Below are 19,296 nucleotides of genomic sequence, written 5' to 3' on the forward strand. Positions count from 1 at the left end.
GTGTTAGAGTTTCTTACGAATCCAAACACTTAGGCCGAGACCACGGTCCAAAGTGAGCGAGACGAGAATCCCCGATATGTTACACGATAATCGGGGGAACCTCGCCTATGCTCGAATTCCTGGAATTTCTAGCATTAGGAAGAGGACTGCTGCTGAAGAAGACTATCTCACAGTAGGCGACCAACCTGGAATAGAGAAGAACGGACGGGAATATCCAGTTTGGCTGGAACTATCGTCTTAGTATTCTGTTCACCATTGAAGCTTTCCTTCGAGGAAGACTTCTCCTTCACTCTCTTTAATAGAGAACGAAGGTGGTCAATCTCCAATCCTTATTTTGTTTCTTGAAGGAAAGAATTTAGGATGGAGATCGTTGTTCAGAATCCTACAAATATACTACGTATATAACCTCGCGACATGATTCTGCTAAGCAGTTGAATGGTCCGAGGGGTAGGCGCATATCCTGGTTATTCTACGGATTGCGACTTAGACGAAAAGTATTCTAATTGAACTGCAACCCGGGTTGCCTGCAACCTCACAGGAGTTTCCAGTTTCAATTTTATATACTTATGGTGTTGTCACACAACACCATTTAAGCTTTTATATTTACGAAATTCGTTTCGCTTAAATATAATTGCTCGAGCATATCTTTTTATGCTCTGTGGTTCTAGCCGAACGCATTCCTTCGTGGAAAGGATTACTTGGCAACTCAGGATGACGAGTCAGCGACAGCTACTGCGTACTGAATTGCCCGAGGCATTTCAGTATCAGCTGCCGCTTTGAGATAGACGGTTGTTTATGTCTTTCTCACCTGCTTGGATTGAATAACAACCGTATCTCTGCCAACAATCACAGACTTAAGTCTCTGATTAACGGGGATTCTCTCATACATGAAATGACTATCTACTGCTGTGAAACGCTAGTATTCATCGTCTTCGGTATTGCGAGAATTTTAAACAGAGATATCTATTCACTCTCATCTTTCTGTTTACCGCACGGTAACAGAATTCTGTAATAGTCTCTTGCTGCATCGTATCCCGATAATGCGAATGATTTTTGCGGAATCTGAGTTTGTCCTCAAAATATCTTTTATTCGGAGGTGTACAATTGTTCATTGTTCACCCCGGATTAGCAGATGTATTGAAAGACATCGCCTACTCCCACACCTGCCAGCTCTACTTCCAAACGTTCAGCCCATGAGAAGCAGTTCTTCAAGCGGCACTCCCCTGTGTTTCATTACTGAAGAACGCCCCGCTTCATTGCACAACGGACAGCAATGAAATGGCGGTTAGCGTTTTCAGTCATTTGTAATCACAGGTTTAGAATCTTGAGATTCCTTCTCTCGATTCAGCTGGAAGAGTAGGTTGCATTCATTGCCTACCTTCGTCTTCAACGTCACATAGTGTTGTCCTTAAGCTGAGATCCAACGTCTATGAGATTTTCTTGCCATCAGGGACCTCGGTCTTTTGAAGGCATTGACTTTCGCCTTTTGAGCTTATGCATTAAGAGAATCATCGCCGTGCCGTCCGGCATCGGTGACTAACAAATATTTTATTTGTTTGGTCTCTCAGCATAACTCTTTAAAGGGCGAAGGTCACCGTGACTTACACCCGGAGCTTGGACAACTTGCCTCTACTGATTCCGAACCAGTCAGTCGGCAGCTGTCAGAGCGCCGAGTCAGTTACGAACTATGCTGTGGACTTAGTTCGGTTGTTCCAGAGCAATCATTACTTCGTCTTAATAGCTTGTCAGTATGACTACTGTACATAACCAAAGTCGAGAAGAGGGATAGGTCATACGACTATTCCCTTCTTTTCGTCTTAGGTAACTGCATGACTTCTCTTGAGAAGTCAAGCACAAGGGATGGGGATTTGTGACGCTCGATTTCGTACCGATCTTCGTAGCGAAGACTCAGAACCCTTCGGTAACTGACGATTGGTTCGAGTCCTTCACAATACCCTCCCTAATGGACTTCACCGCCTTCGATGCGAAGGAGATGCTGCCTTGTCCGCAAGAACTTCTCCTTGGCGCAGGTACTGAAGGCAGGGGTCTGGTCCAACCAGACCACATGCCCTTCCTTCTACCTTCGGGATATTGCCCACAGGTCCTTGGCGGATCTTTTTTCCTTGGACCCGTGGTGGCTGCTCAACACGTTGTGTAGCGAACCCAGACCCTCGCAGGCTGAACAGCATCGAGTCCTGGTGTGACCGTAAGAATGGATGGTGAATGAGAGTGTGACTGGCTCCTCTTCCCATCTTTTTCTTCCCCTCTACCTGTGGTTAGAGGGACACGGTCGTCACCCTGCTGGATAAGGACAAGATGCAGGTGAGCTACTCAACAGAGCCCCATCCTATCCCTTTCACTAGGGATAGGAGCGTATATCCACCACTTCCTCCAACAAGGGGGAGGAAGTGGATGCCAGCTTGAGACAACCCATACTTTATGTTGCCTCTTGCAAACAGGAACAAGTTCTTGCTTGCTGGTACGAAGAGATACGCTTGCCTCTCTCTTAGTACTCGGCCCAGAGGCTCCCGACCATTGATCCTGCGGTGCACACCCCGATCAATCGGACAGAGGCTTGGATCCCTCCCTCGCTCTTACGACCAGGGAGGCATTCAGGGATGGACGAACACCAGTCTGTTCATCAAAAAGACTCAGATTCCTCCCACCAAGAAGTGAGTCTTCCTATTGTTAAAGGACCGATGGTTTGTATTACGTATCGGAACAAATGACAATTTGTCGAAAATTGCATTTTTCCTAACTATACAAACCTGAGGTCCTTTACATATAGTCCCTCCTCATGCCACCCCTCACTCTGTGTATTTTGCATGGGCCAAAAGCAAAAGTGATTTGTTTACCTCCCAGTTCGCGCACGGCGCGCGACTGTCGGACAAGCAGTTAACTACCGTTCTCCCCCTTGTTCGAAGCTTACGACCGTTCCAGCTGCCGCTAGCTACTTCCTATTGTTAAAGGACCTCAGGTTTGTATAGTTAGGAAAATGCAATTTTTCGACAAATTGTCATTTTGGGGGCAGGAGGTAGCACTCATCCTTTCCTTTAGTGGATTAGGTGAGCTTTTAATTGTGTGTGTTTTTTGGTTGTGGGGTCGACCGCCCGAGGCGGATCTCCCTTCTTTAGTCTAGTTTAGTGGGATACCTTTGGTAGACTAGGCCAGGTGGTTTTTTACTTCGTTGCCCTCATTGTATGGTCAATGGTCTTGTCACATCGTGGTCACGCCCCCATTGACAGATCATCTTGAGTGCACCAGCTTATAGGTCTCTACCTCGCTGGCAACTCTAGTAGCACAAGCAAGACTTAAGTGGCAGTAACCACGAAGCCAGCTATGCTAACAGGTAAGGAACCAAGATATCAATTATCTGCATGTATATGTTTCCTAAAATTCTATTCTGTCTCTTCCACCACCAAAGGTGGTGGGATTCAGCTATATATATATCTGACAGGTAAGTTTCATGAACAAAATGATATTGTAATGATACAATAAAGTTTGTTCATACTTACCTGGCAGATATATATAATTTAAGTACCCACCCACCTCCCCTCAGGAGACAGTGGAAATAAAATTATGAATAGAAAATGGGAATGGTTCCTGATACCCGCCTCCCAGCGGCGGGAATGGGTACTAACCACCTGACTCCCACTACGTGTGTCGTAAGTTTTTTAATTTCGGTCGGACTTCGGAAAATACAGCTATATATATATCTGCCAGGTAAGTATGAACAAACTTTATTGTATCATTACAATATCATGTTTCATCACTTAAACACCATCAAGCCAATGATTTAGGGATTTTAATGACCAGCATCACTATCATCATCACTCTTACCCTCTCTCATATCCTATACTAGTAGTGGAAATCTCTATATGAAAAAAAATGCATAATAATAATGTATGATGAAAAGGAATAATGAGCGGTTTATAGGAGGAAATGAGAAAAGATTGTTGTGAAAGAAAAACTAATGGGATGAATGGGACATGAGAGGGTGATATTGATAATGACGTCTTATTTTTCTTTTTCCCCCATAAGACTACTTCTATCGAGAGACCATAATCACAATGATGACGTCATCGACTGGTCATATGACCAGGATGTGACTACACGAAGATGTTAAAGAGAGAGAGATGAATATTTTTAATCTTTTGCTTGATATTTTGATATTCATAGCCTTACCTATCATTTTTTGGTATCATTGTCATCCATGGAATCAAAACTACAATGCTGCATGAAACACAAGACGATACATGATAAATGCACTGTGATGACATGTAAGAAATGAAAAAATTTATTTTTTATCATAAAATTTCATGCTTATTTCACTCTGTGTACCTAATTCAGCATTAAGTTTACTGAAGCACATAATTCATATTATTGCACTACACTCCTTGAACACCTGAATTAGCCCTGGTCACTGACCAGCCTGAACTACATCCCTACAAATTTTCCCACAAAGTGGATATTTAACTGTCAACACTACCAACGCTGCAAGTAAATATGTCCACTGAGTTGTGCCGTTGGCAATGTTGCTGCAAATACCGGCCCCCAGAGGCCTGCCTCCTCAATTGCTATTAGTTAACCGTGCTGCGAGGATGTATCCCACATCAGGTGAACCTTTTGGTCTTAGCCCGACCCCCACCAAATGTATTTGGTCTATGAATACTGGATTACAACTTAGGCCTTTTTATTTCGACTATGCATCTGGTGTTTTCTTTGGCTACATAAAGAAACGTTGTTTGCCAACACTTTTACGTCTGCTTCATCTACTACTGCAACTTCCGAGCAATCTACTGGGGAAGATGTCGGCGCTCATCAGTCCTGCACGTCATGCAAGCGGAGGATGAGTATTCTCAAATATGATAGACATTCTCTATGCATTACGTGTAGGAAGGTTTAGTGTAGCGTCGACAAAGGTGTGAAGAGTGTAAGGATTGGTCTTTAGGGCAAATGGACGATTACTTAAAGCTCAGGAAATCCTTAGCTTCTAAAAGCAAGCGTAGTTTGGTAGTAGATTCACAGTAAGTAGATAAAGAAGTTCTTGAATCAGAGGTATTTAGAAAGTTAGAAAATAGGTTGTCATCTAGCATGTCTAGTTTACTTGCTAATATGGTGAAAAAGTTAGCTGAAAGTAAGGAGATTAGTAGTACTATCAGTGTGAGTGATTCTAATCGTTCTTTTTCAGGCCCCCCTGCCTGTTCCAGATTTAGCCCTAATGGGTGGCAGGGGTCATGGATATCCACAAGCCTCAAAGGTAGGATCTGGTGGCCCCTGCGGCGCAGAGCAGGCAGTGTTGGCAGCAGAATTCCCCCTTTCCCCTCAAGTGGTAAGTTCGAAAGTTTTAGGTCTAGCTCAGACACAGACAAGTAGGGATAACTGCTTAGGTAGTGTGCAAGATGACAAGTTGAAGGGGCAGGTTGCTTTAGGTTCAAGTTTGGTGTTGGTACCTAGTATGACAGGTTCATCATTGGATCCTTCCGAGGTTTTATTTCCTTTTTCGAAGTCTCTTTGACAGAAGACTTCTAAGTCTGTATGTGGGAGTGTGGATGTGGTTTCGGTGTCAGGTGCTGAGATACTGGATAGTACACCTTCATCTTTGAATGTTCCTTTTCCCTTGGGGGATAAGTTTGGGTTATATTTTGGTGATGGTAATTTGGAGGACCAAGTTATTAATGTAGCTGAATATAATGCTAATTTGTTAGTTTTGTACATGAACTTTCCTGTCAGATATATACTTAGCTATAGTCTCCGATGTTCCCGACAGAATTTCAAATTTCGCGGCACACGCAACAGGTAGGTCAGGTGGTCTACCTTACCCGCCGCTGGGTGGTGGGTGTATGAACCAATCCCACTTTCCTGTCAGATTTTCTCTGTCGCCGGGAATGACAACAACTGTTGTGGTTTCCTCTCAATAGATATTTTCGATTCTCGCTTGCCTGGAGATCATTTTGGATTTGGATTTGCCGAAAGCTTCGGTTGACCCTCACACTGTGTGTATGAAATGCAGGGGGAATGAGTGTGCTTTTAGTAACCCTTGTAACGAATGTGAGGGACTGAATGAAGATGAATACAAGACTCTTTCTTCATACATTAGGAAGTTGGAACGGGATAGAGTTCGTAAAGCGTCCTCTAGGAGTTCTAGTAGGTCTAGAGTGAGTGAGTTTGAATCTGACCCTAACATTAATGTAGAATTAGAACCTCCTTCCCAGGTTGCAGCCCCTGCTCCCTGCGCCGAAGCCGAAGATTCGTCTTCAGAGGCGGCGGCTTTAAAGGCTACCATTCAATCTATGAAAAAGAAGATTCGCCTGCTAGAACAAGGTAAGAGTGATAGTGTTGGTGATCAGTGCAGGGTCCCCATTGTTGTGGAGGGTGCGTCTGACCTGCTCCTTAGTGTCTCCAGGCCTAGACCTCTTCCAGACTCCCAGTTCCAGTGGAGGAGGAAAGTCGAAAGCCGCAGGAGGGCTAGGGAGAGCCCCCACCGGTCAGGCGTCCCCTCAGCAGATCCTGAAATACGCTCCCAGGCTGCCTCGGATCGTGTCAAGAAGGAGATCCTGCGTCAGTGTTTCTCCTCTTCTTCTTCGCCTTCACCGAAGCGCGGCTGGAACTCCCCGGATGCGTCGCGCCCGTTGAAGAGGGCTTGGAAGGCGCCCTTCAGTCCTTTGGCTTCCAGCCCGGAAGTCTTCCCTGAAGAGGCTTCTTTGGAAGTGAAGAGGCCCAGGAGATCCTGTGATCGCTCGTCTTCTTGCGCCCCTCGCTCTGCGGCTGCTTTGGAGGAACACCCTGTGGATTCGCCTACTCGAGTCCTTGCGGGACTCCAGGCTCAGATCTCGGCCCTGGCGGACTCTCTGGCTTTAAGATCTTGTAGGAGGAAGGACGTATCTCTCCCGGTCAAGAGATCTAGACGCCTTTCATCAGAGGATCGCTCTCCTCGTCGTATGCGATCTCCTTCGTATGGGGAGGATTCGGCCGAGCGTAGGAGCTCACGCGAGTGGCCCCACTCACCTGGCTCTCTCTCAGCATCCTTTTCCTCGAACCAAGAGAGGTAGCAATATACGCCATCTTTATTTTTTTTTTAGAAAGGGGAATAAACTTTAGTCTTTTTTCCCCTAAATATAAATTATTTGCAGAATTTAAGATAAAGGGCGTCAAAGAAAGAGAAGATAATACTTTATGCCTCATTTTGGCCTTAGAGAGGTTGGATTCACAGAGGTCACGTTCTTCTCACAGAATGTTTTGGAAGTCTTTTCCAAGACAGTCTGAATATTTTATCAGCATCTATTATAAATGGACCTTAACAACCTCTCCACTCTGAGTCTGTCTGCGTGCAGACTGACCAGAAGTGGACATGAATGAGAGGATTTTTCAAGGTAAATGACAATAGTCATGGACAAGATATAGAATTGCTGCAGATCGTGCTAGAGGGAATGAGGAAACTGTCCTCTTCCGATACCTCTGTGAACCACATAGCGGTATATTCTTCCCTTTCAGAGGGAAGAATCACCTTTGTATATATCTGCTATCAAAGAACGTAGTAAAAGGCTATACTCTGTCTCTATAAAGGGATTGGAAAAAGCAGAGGATTAAGATCTTCGGGATCTTATACGATACCTCAATATGACAAGAGTAGGATATCATGTACTTCTAATGGGATCTTTTTTTTTGTGGCCACAGATTCTATGTTCCGACAAGATGGAACTGCTCCTCATCAAACTTCTTTGAGAAATTTTATGAGGGAATTCTTTGTTTCTCTTGGTCCCAAACGATCAAGAAGACAAGTGAATTTTTTGAGCATTGGAATCTCGCATCAGATTCTATGGAGATAGGCAATGGGTTCTTGCCCAGCAATATATGTCTGGAAAAAGAACTAAAACTCCCTATTCCTGATTCAATGTTTTCAGATAGAGGTTTCGTTGTCCAGGCAGGGTACTTACATTTTCATCTACAGTAGAATGGTTAAAACGTTTGCCTACAGAGTCTTTGGAATGCGATGACGGCTCGAAATGCTTCCCAGAAGGTGTTCAGAGGGATACAATAAAGAGCTAGAAATCAGGAGTACTCCCAATTTCAGCTCGGAGTCTCCTTCGACTTCCAAGTTCTTCTTCCTTCTTCGGACAAGGATAGGGAAGATTCTGCAACGAGAAGGCCCTTCAACAGGTAAGAAGAGATCTCGTGAGCAAGGGAAGTACTCAAGAAGGATCCTCCTCGGAGGAAGACTCTTATCTCTCGTACGGTTAGATATCCGATCGTATACTGGATGTAGCTGACTACAATCACCTCCCCTTGCCGGAGAGGCCAAAGCTCAAAGTGGAAGAATTTCTTCCACCCTTCTCCAGTCTTGTGATTTACTATTGTGGATGTTCAGGACTTTTGGACATGTAGCGCCAACCAGGAGCCTATGCTAAAACAGGCGTAAAAACGCCAGAGGCAGACAGCCCCAAGAACACTGTCATTGTCTGATGAGGAGAAAGACCGGGCCTACAACCTGACACAGTTGCGCTAGATGCGAATATATAGGACGGATAAGAGTGTCCGATGTGGACATTGCCAGACATCCTCGAGACTCTACCAAGCTCGAAGCTCCGGCAAGTGGGGAGGAGCCAACCAGGCGCGAGGTGCTAGGCAGGCGCGAGGCTCCAGGCAGGAGCGAGGCGCCAGGCAGGCGCGAGGTACCAGCCAGCCGCGAAGCTCCAGCCAGGCGCAAGGCGCCAGGCAGGCACAAAGCACCAACCTGGCGCGAGACGCCAGCCAGGCTCAAGCCAGGCTCTAGGCGCAAATCTCCAGCTAAGGCGCGAGGCGTCAACCAGATGCGAGGCGCCAGTCAAGCGAAAGGTACCAGACAAGCGCTAGGCTCCAACCAAGAGCGAAGCACCAGCCAGGCGCGAGGTTCCTGCCAGGCTTCAGGCTTCAGGCTTCAGACGGGAGAGATCCATTTCAAGAAAGCCCTGGTCTTCTTTGAAACATGGAGATCTCCTAAGCACTTCATAAGTGATTTGATTCCTTCAAACAGCTGAGAATTAAAAGCGCAGGAAGTGCGCGCTTTTGCAAATTCTTGTTCTTTACATAACAATATGTCTATAAGACATATTTAGCTGTGTTGTATGGTAGAGGCAACTCTGTGTTGACTTCTCATTAACACAAGGATGTCAAGTTAAACCTACGAGAGATCCTTCTCTTTTGGTTTATACGTTTCTGCGGATACGTTACTGGGATAAGGAGCCGACACTGATCCTTAACTTTGAGTTAAAGTTTTTTAACTTAGTGAAATTATTGGGGTTTTTGAAAGGAGTGTGGGGTATACTCGTTTCAATTTGAGCGCGAACCCTCGTGTTAGGATCAGGTGATCGGGATCGGTGTTGCGCTCCTTCATAAGGTGTATGTCATAGAAGTGGTCCAGTACCCATTGACAAAGTCCTTTCAGGCTCTGCCGAGTAAGCGGTTTCATACCCCATCGGCAGACCCACAAGAACTCTTGGCCATAGATCACAATATCTCGCTAAAGTCTTGAGGTGATGCAGACTACCGGGCAACAGCCACAAAGTCTACCACCTATCAGATAGGAACCAAGGTTTATTTATACCTACAACATATTTTGTTTACCTGTCATTCCATGTTAGCTGTCTCTTACCATCCACCAAAGGGTGTCAATCAGCTATGTATATATCTGACAGGTAAGTTGATTGTATGAAAATGAGTATTGTTATAATACAATAAAGTTTGTTCATGAAACTTACCTGTCAGATATATATATAGCTGTATTTTTCCGAATCCGACAGAAATTTAAACACTTACGACACACGCAGTGGGAGTCAGGTGGTTAGTACCCATTTCCCGCCGCTGGGAGGCGGGTATCAGGAATCATTCCCATTTTCTATTCATAATTTTTCTGTCGCCGGTGCTGGAAAACACCTGTTTGCAGCACCTCCGTCCAGATTTTGGAAACTTACTAGCTACTTGAGTATCCTTTGGTTTTCTTTGGTATCTGAATTGGATCGGTGTGGCTTGGCACACGTTGACTTTGGTTTGATTTGAATTTGGTATTGATTTTTCTTTGATCAAGATGTCAGGGTCTAGTTCTGCTAGCGCTAGATTTTGTTCCATGTCTGAATGTAGAGGTAGGCTACTGAAACGCTTCAGTAGACCCACATTCTGTTTGTAAAGTTTGCAGGGGAATGAATGTACGTTGAAAGTCGTTGTAAGGAGTGTGAAAGACTAACAGAGTCGGAATGGAGGCGTATGAAACCTATCTTAAGAAACTTGAGCGAGATAGGTTAAGGAGGTCTTCCTCCAGGAGTGTTTCAGGTAGGCAAGATTAAATTATTCTCCTGCTAACCTCCTTCTGTAGATTATGCTTCCAGTACCCCTGTAGTGTTGCCTCCGGCCCCTGAGACAGTGTCGGTAGAAGGTAATACATTATCGCTAATTCTTGAATCGATTCGTAACTTAGAATCAAAAGTGTTAGCTCTGGAGAGCAAAAGTGAAGAGAAGTGCAGTGAAAGTGCCCCTTGTAGTATGGAGGGTGCGGTCAGATCGGCCTCATTCCGCCTCTAGGACCATAGACCTCTGCTTGACTCCCAGATTACGGGGAGAGAGCATGTCGAAAGTCGAAGGAGGGTTACGAGGAACCCCCACCGATCTGGCGTGCCTTCGGCAGCTTCGACGAACATACCCAGACTGCCAAGGAGCGTGCGCGTGCACGTCTTCTCAAGGAGTGCTTTTCTTCTTCTGAAGCTTCCTCCCCGCGCAAGGGTGGAGCTCTCATACCGCATCACGTCCGCTGAAAAGGACGGCTCGCGTTCGGGACGCTTCAGTCCAAGTTGTTCTCCGGAACTTTGCTCGTCGCCTGATAGTGCGTTTGCTGCTTTTCTCGCAGAAGAAGCGTAAGATTATTCGGAGGCGGAATCATTCCTAGATGTTTCTTTCGAGCGCGCAGTCGCTCTAAGGTGCGTGAAGCGGCGGTTCCTGGGAGTAGCAAGAAGGCGTCCCTCGCCACTCTCCTGCTCACAGGATCAGGCCCCTCCCCAGAAAAGGAGGCTTCACCTACAAGCAAGATTCTCCAGTCTCTCAGCAGCAACTTCGAGATGTTTTTTCCTTCGAGAGAGACTGTTCCACGTCGCCGTAAGAAGGATGACAATCTTCCTGTGAAGAGGTCGAGGCGTTCTCCCTCTCTCTCTCCTCACTCGTCTCTCTCTCCGTTGAGTCTCCCTCTAGAGTTCGTTCTGCTCCCCAGCAACTTTCTAGAGGAGGCGAGAAATTAGTTTCTCGCTCTCGTGAAGCGGTGTTTCCGCTGCTACGAAACTTGGGGATAGAAGCGAGTTTCTTTAGATGCCGAGCGCGCTTCTGTGAAAGTCAAACGCGCTTTAGTGGACGCCGAACGTGACTCGGTGCAAGTTTCGCGAGCGCCAGTGGACGCTCAGAGAGTTTTAGTGGACGCTCGGCCGTGCACCAGTGGACGCTCGGGCGGCGCGCACCAGTGGACGCTCGGCGCGCACCAGTGGACGCTCAGCGCGCACAAGTGGACGCCAGGTGTACACCTGCGGCGTTGAGCGCGCTTCTGTCGGCGCCAGTAGATTGGCTTCGGACGGACGCCAAACGCGCGCCTACGGACGTCAGTTTTCCACTTCCGCAAGCACAAGCGGAGGCGGGAACTCTTCCTGTTCGCCGTTCTTTCTCTTTTGAGAAAGCTCAGGACTCTTCTTTACTTCCTCCGACACTTCTCCAGTGTCTGAAGAGGAAGTTAGTGACGCTTTCGTCGAAGTGGACGAAGAACAGCAGTTGGCTCCAGTTTCGACGGACTACAAGGTTTTGACTCGTTTACTTCAGTCAGTCTTTGCAGACACTTTCCAACCTGAAGCTCCACGTACTCCTCCCTCTCAGTTTTTCGTCTTCCAAGCTGCTAAGATCTCGGGCTTTGTGAGAATGAAGAAGTCGCTTTCTACGAAGCAAGCTTTTAGAAAGGTCCATGATTGGATGGAAAAGAGGAAAGCTTCGGGCAAGACCTCTTTCGCTTTACCACCTTCAAGACTCGGTGGCAAAGCTGGTATGTGGTATGAGACGGGAGAAAACGTCGGAGTCAAGCTTCCAGCCTCAGCTCAAGGAGACTTTGGTAGCATTGTAGATGCCACCAGAAGATCTTTTTTTGTCTTCCTCGAAGGTCTCGTGGACACATAGCGAGTTAGACTTTCACCTTAAAGGCCTCTTCAGGACACTAGAGGTCTTTAATTTTCTTGACTGGTGCCTGGGAGTATTGGATGCCAGGTCCAGGAGTTCTGATTCCATCAGTCTGTGGGGGAGCTGTCCAGTGTATTGTCTTGCATGGACAAGGCCGTCAGGGATGGTTCTGAGGAATTGGCTGCTCATTTCAGCACGGGACTGCTTAAGAAAAGAGCACTTTTTTGCAATTTTACTCAAAGTCGGTCGTCTCACCAGCGCAAAAAGCGGATCTTCTTTTCGCTCCTTTCTCAGAACATCTCTTCCCCCAGTCTATGGTAAAGGACATAGCTGCTAGTCTCCAGGAGAAAGCAACTCAGACCTTCTGGCACAGTCTCTAGGAAGCCTGCTACTCTTCGTCTTCTGGGTCCTCTGCTTTGAAGAAGTCGAAGCCCTTTCGATCCGCTTCTTCCTCGAAGCCAGCCCTCGAGGAGAGGCTCTTTCAGAGGCAAGACTCCCGCTCCTTCCAAGAGCAAGAAGTGGGCAAGTGAGAGGGAAGTCCTTCAGACAAACCGGTTAGGAGCCAGGATTCTACATTTCGCGGAAAGCTTGGGGAAGAGCAGAGCGGTGCCGACGCTTGGTTCATCTGGACATCGTCAAGAAGGGGTACAGAATCCTTTCCTGATGTTAACCCCCGCCCCCCTGTCTTCGACACCAAAGGATTTGTCTCCCGTTCGTATCAGGGAGAAAAGCAGAAAGTGATTTCACGATCTACTAGATCAAATGGTTTCGAGGAAGCAGGAGTGGAACAAAGGTATTCAACCGGAGTTTAGGCGTGGGTTTTACAACCGTATGTTCCTAGTGCCGAAGCAGTCAGGGGGGTGGCGCCCGTTCTGGATGTCAGCAGTCTAAATCGCTTCGTTACCAAGCAGAAGTTCAAGATGGAGGACACCTCAATCCGTGCTTGCAGCTTTAAGACCGGGGGATTGGATGGTCTCGTTAGACCTTCAGGACGCATACTTTCACGTCCCCATCCATCCCCGATCAAGAAGGAAATACCTGCGGTTTGTCCTGAAAGGGCAAGAGTTTTTTCCAATTCAGGGCACTCTGCTTCGGTCTCAGCACGGCGCCGATGGTGTTCACCGTTCTTATGAAGAACGTTGCGAGGTGCCTCCATCTTGCGGAAATAAGGATCTCTCTCTACCTAGACGACTGGCTTATTCGAGCCTCATCGCAAGACAGGTGTCTGAAGGACACCTTCACACGACTCTGTCGTTAGCGAAGTCCCTGGGACTTCTGGTGAATCTCGAGAAGTCGCATCTGACTCCTTCTCAATCCTTAGTCTATCTGGGGATTCAGATGGACTCAGTGGCTTTTCGGGCTTTTCCGTCCCGAGGGGCGACAACTTCAATGCCTGGACAAAGTGTCGGCCTTTCTAGGAAGGAAACATGCTCGGTGAGGGAATGGATGAGTCTGCTGGGGACCATTTCCTCACTGGAGAAGTTTGTTTCTCTGGGAAGGTTGCACCTCCGACCACTTCAGTTCTTCCTCTCAAGCAATTGGTCACGCAAACAGGAATCTAGAAGAGGTCTTGTTTTTGACGGAAGAAGTGAAAAAGCACCTCAAATGTGGTTGGATCCAAAGAAGCTTGCGGAAGGACTTTCGCTCAAGCTTCGGAACCCCGACCTAGTGTTTGTTCTCCGACGCGTCCTCCACGGGTTGGGGAGCAACACTGGGAGGGAGAGAAGTGTCAGGCACCTGGAGAGGGAACAGGTGTCCTGGCACATCAACCCTAAAAGAACTCTCAGCGGTTTACCTCGCTCTAAGGTTCTTCGAGGAGGAAGTCTCCAGCAAAGTGGTTCAGATAAACTCGGACAACACCACAGCCTTGGCATACCTCAGGAAAAACCAGGGGGGAAACCCACTCGTCATTCATCTGTTCGTCATCGCGAGGAATATCCTGATTTGGGCGAAGTCGCAAAACGTCACGATTCTGACAAGGTTTGTGTCAGGCGTGGAAAACGTGCGAGCGGACCTTCTCAGTCGACAAGGACAGCTTCTGCCGACGGAATGGACCCTTCATCAGGAAGTATGCCAGGCGCTATGGAAGCTGTGGGGACGTTCCTCATGTGGACGTTTTCGCAACTTCCCGAACGAAGAGACTTCCGCTGTATTGCTCCCCAGTTCTGGACCCGGGAGCAGTGGCAGTAGACGCCCTACTGTGGAATTGGTCGGGACTAGACATTTACGCTTTTCCCCCATTCAAAATCCTCGTGGGGAAGTAATGAGGAAGTTCGCTGCATCAGAAGGAGCGAGAATGACCCTCATCGCCCCCTTCTGGCCAGCGGCCTGACTGGTTTCACCGGAGGTGATGTCCTTCCTAGTAGCACTTCCAGAGGACTCTGCCCCTAAGGAAAGATCTACTCAGACAGCCCCACTTCGAGAGGTACCACAAAAAACCTCCCCGCTCTGAGTCTGACTGCGTTCAGACTATCAAGAAGTTGGCCAGAGCGAGGGGTTTTCAAGACCTGTGGCAGCGGCGATTGCCACCGCAAGGAGGCCCTCCTCAATCGCAGTTTACCAATCAAAGTGGGCTGTCTTTAGAAGTTGGTGCAGAAGGAAGGGCATTTCCTCCACCTCAACCTCTGTGAGCCAGATAGCAGATTTCCTTCTTCACCTTAGGAAAGAAGCGAAACTAGCCGTTCCCACGATTAAAGGCTACAGAAGCGTGCTTTCTGTGGTACTCAGACATAGAGGACTCGACTTAGCGAATGATAGAGACATTCATGATCTCATTAGATCATTTGAGACTGTGAAAGTTCTCCAACCTAAAGTACCATCGTGGACCTTAGACGTGGTACTGAAGTTTTCATGTCGAGTCAATTGTTTGAACCGCTCCATTTAGCCTCGCTTAGGAATCTACTAAGAAGACCATTTTCCTAACCGCTCTGGCGACGGCGAAGAGGGTTAGCGAAATTCAAGTCATAAGCAAGCATATTGGGTTCAAGGATCATAGTGCAGTTTGTTCCTTAAGTCCTACGTTCTTAGCAAAAGAACGAGAACCCTTCCAACCCTTGGCCGAGAACGTTCGAGATCAAGGTTGTCGGAGCTAGTGGGACCTGAAGCTGAGAGAGTCCTGTGTCCTGTCAGGGCTCTCAAGTTTTTATTTGCAGAGAACCAGAGCATGCAGAGGTTCTTCGGAGAACTTGTGGTGCTCTGTGAAAAAACCAGATCTTCCGATGTCGAAGAATGCACTGGCGTTCTTCTTAAGAAGTAACGGTTAAGGAAGCCCATGAAAAGTGTAGTGAAAAGTGACATGGAGCTTCTGAAAGTGAAAGCCCACGAGTTGAGGGCTATTGCTACTTCGGTGGCTTTTCACAAAAATATGGCAATCAAAGACATTTTGGGCGCCACTTATTGGCGAAGCAATTCGGTGTTCGCTTACACTACCTGCGGGAGGTGAAAGCAACATACGAAATTGTTACTCGCTCGGACCATACGTCGCTGCAGACACGTTTTGGGGGCAGGAGGTAGCGCTCATTCCTATCCTTTAATGGTTTTAGGGGAGTTTTTAACTTGTGTTATGGTTGTGGGGTTGACCGCCTTGCGGCGGATCTCCCTTCCATTAGCTTAGTCTATGTGGGGATACTTTTGGTAGGCTACGCCAGGTGGTTTGGTTTTTACTTCGTTGCCCTCATTTGTATGGTCAATGGTCTAGTCACGTCGTGGTCTCGCCCCTGTTGACAGATCATCTGGAGTGCACCAGCTATATAGGTCTCTACCTCGCTGGCAACTCTAGTAGCGCAAGCAGACTTACGCGGCAGTAACCACGAAGTCAGCTATGCTAACAGGTAAGGAATCAAGATATCAATTATCTGCATATATAGTTTCCTAAATCTTCTATTCTGTCTACTCCACCACCAAAGGTGGGATTCAGCTATATATATATCTGACAGTAAGTTTCATGAACAAAATGATATTGTAATGATACAATTAAGTTTGTTCATACTTACCTGGTCAGATATATATAATCAAAGTACCCACCCACCTCCCCTCAGGAGACAGTGGAAATAAAAAAATTATGAATAGAAAATGGGAATGATTCCTGATACCCCGCTCCCAGCGGCGGGATGGGTACTAACCACCTGACTCCCACTGCGTGTGTTTCCGTAATGTGTTTTAAATTTCTGTCCGGATTCGGAAAATACAGCTATATATATATCTGCCAGGTAAGTATGAACAAACTTAATTGTATCATTACAATTACATTTTTCATACATACTTACCTGGCAGATATATACGATTAATGGCCCACCCAGCCTCCCCGCAGGAGACAGGTGGAAGAGAAAAATTATGAATAGAAAACAGGAATGGTTCCTAATCCTGCCACCCAGGGCAGGACGGTAGATCACCTGACCTACCTGCAGCGTGTGCCGCGAAATTTGAATTTTTGTCGGGGACGACAGAGTCTTAGCTATGTATATATCTGCCAGGTAAGTATGTATGAAACTTTATTGTATTATAACAATATCATTTTTCGACAAATTGCCATTTGTTCCGACACGAATACAAACCCTCGGTCCTTTAACAATAGGAAGACTCACTTATTGGTGGGAGGAATCCGAGTCTTTTTGGTAAACAGGGTGGTGTTCGTCCAACCCTGGAATGCCTCCCTGGTCGTCAGAGCGAGGGAGGGATCCAAGCCTCTGTCCGATTGATCGGGGTGTGCACTGCAGGATCAATGGTCAGACCTCTGGGCCAAGTACTAAGAGAGAGGCAAGCGTATCTCTTCGTACCAGCAAGCAAGAACTTGTTCCTGTTTGCAAGAGACAATCATAAAATTATGGGTTTGTCTCAAGTTGGCATTCACTTCCTCCCCCTTGTTGGAGGAAGTGGTGGATATTTACTCCTATCCCTACTGAAAGCAGTTAACTACCGAACCCCTTGTTCGAAAGCTTACGACCTATCCAGCTGCCGCTAGTAACCTTCCTATTGTAAAAGGACCTTAGGTTTGTATAGTTAGGAAAAATGCAATTTTGGACAAATTGTCATTTTCTTTATTTTACAGACTAACAGTGATGATTGTGATTACAGCAGTATATGATTGGATATCACTTCGTGTTGGTTATCCTAACCTTGGAATTGTACCTGTGACTCGTAGCATGCTGTGATATTGGTCCTGGAGTGTGTGTACTGTTCCCCTGCTGGAAATCATATTCATTTACCACTGCTATCCTGGATTTACGTCAGTGGACAAAGCCTTCGCAGCTGCCCTGTGATTATTAACCCTTAAACGCCGAATGGACGTATTAAACGTCGAGTCAAAATCTCCCCCGATTTCCGAATGGACGTACCATACGTCGGCTCAAAAAAGTTTTTTTTAAAATTCGTGGAAAAATACTTATAGGCCTACCAGCCGAAAACTTTTGAATCACGAGCCTTGGTGGATGCTGGGAGTTCACGGCTCAAGGCGTTGTTTTGTTTACAATCGTTACGCAGGCGCGCAAGCACGAATTTCTTTCTTATCGCACTAAAAAGTATCAGTGACACATCTCAAAAATTATTTCGTCACTTTGACATAATTTTTGCACCGTTTTAAATTATCCGTTACATGAAGTATTATATATGAAAATGTGCGCAATTTCATTTACAATACAACAAAAAAATACTCATGATTGTAACTTTTATCAGTTTTGAAATATTTTCATATAAATAACGATAAGTGCCAAAATTTCAACCTTTGGTCAACTTTGACTCTACCGAAATGGTAAAAAAACGCAATTGTAAGCTAAAACGCTTATATTGTAGTAATATTCAACTATTTACCTTAATTTTGCAACAAATTGGAAGTCTCTAGCATAATATTTTGATTTATGGTGAATTTATGAAAAAACTTTTTCCTTACGTCCGCGCGGTAACTCTTCCGAAAAAAATCATACATGCGATTGTGGTAATGTTTGCACCATTTTAAAATTAGCTGTTACAAAAAGTTTTATATATGGAAATGTGCGCAATTTCATGCACAATACAACTAAAAACAACCCATGGTTGTAGCTTTTATCAATTTTTGAAATATTTTCATATAAAAAATGATAAGTGACAAATTTTCAACCTTCGGTCAATTTTGACTCTACCGAAATGGTCGAAAAACGTAATTCTAAGCTAAAACCCTTATATTTTAGTAATATTCAATCATTTACCTTCATTTTGTAACAAATTGGAAGTCTCTAGCACAATATTTCGATTTATTGTGAATTTATGAAAAAAATAACATTTTCCTTACATCCGCGCGGTAACTCTTCCGAAAAAATCATACATGCGATTGTAGTAATGTTTGCACCATTTTAAATTAGCCGTTACGTAAAGTTTTATATATGAAAATGTGCGCAATTTCATGTAGAATACAACAAAAAATAATTGAAGGTTGTAGCTTTTCTCATATTTGAAATATTTGCATATAAATCACGATAAATAGAAAAAAAACCACGTTCGGTCAACTTTGACTCTACCGAAATGGTCGAAAAACGCAATTGTAAGCTAAAACTCTTATATTTTAGTAATATTCAATCATTTACCTTCATTTTGCAGCAAATTGGAAGTCTCTATCACAATATTTCGATTTATGGTGAATTTATGAAAAAAACTCCTTCCCTCCTCGCGCGGATTCTCCGCCATAAATCTCCGAATTGAGTACATCGAATTCTCGGAAAATTTGCTTCGTTTCATATTAGGCATTTCATAGAGTTTTATATATGAAAATGTGTGCAATTTCATGTAAAATAAAAGGAAAAATATTTGAAGGTTGTAGCTTTTCTCATTTTCGAAATATTTGCATATAAATCACGATAAATAGAAAAAAAAACATGTTCGGTCAACTTTGACTCTACCGAAATGGTAAAAAAACGCAATTTCATACAATCAACTTACCTGTCAGATATATACATAGCTAAGACTCCGTCGTCCCCGACAGAAATTCAAATTTCGCGCCACTCGCTACAGGTAGGTCAGGTGATCTACCGGCCTGCCCTGGGTGGCAGGACTAGGAACCATCCCCGTTTTCTATCATATTTTCTCTGTCGCCGGTGGTATCAACATTGTTGTTATTACCTCCTGACTTGGATTCTTTTTTCAACATTTGATCAA

At 45.5% G+C, this 19,296-nt stretch overlaps 1 protein-coding gene across 7 annotated transcripts in view; it reads left to right on the forward strand.

The window, feature by feature from the left end:
* LOC135201658 (uncharacterized) overlaps positions 1-19,296 on the forward strand; it is a 123,102-nt gene that overhangs the window by 19,753 nt on the left and 84,053 nt on the right. For 3 of the 7 annotated variants that reach the window (XM_064230765.1, XM_064230764.1, XM_064230766.1), the window contains exon 2: positions 4,042-4,280. The exons of the other annotated variants lie outside the window; for them this stretch is intronic. In XM_064230765.1, coding sequence (XP_064086835.1) covers positions 4,264-4,280 — 17 coding nt within the window. In that variant the 5' untranslated portion in view covers positions 4,042-4,263. The remainder of the gene's footprint in view (positions 1-4,041; positions 4,281-19,296) is intronic. 7 annotated transcript variants of the gene reach the window in all.

This window comes from Macrobrachium nipponense, chromosome 28 (genome assembly GCF_015104395.2).
Source record: "Macrobrachium nipponense isolate FS-2020 chromosome 28, ASM1510439v2, whole genome shotgun sequence".
NCBI lineage: Eukaryota > Metazoa > Arthropoda > Malacostraca > Decapoda > Palaemonidae > Macrobrachium > Macrobrachium nipponense.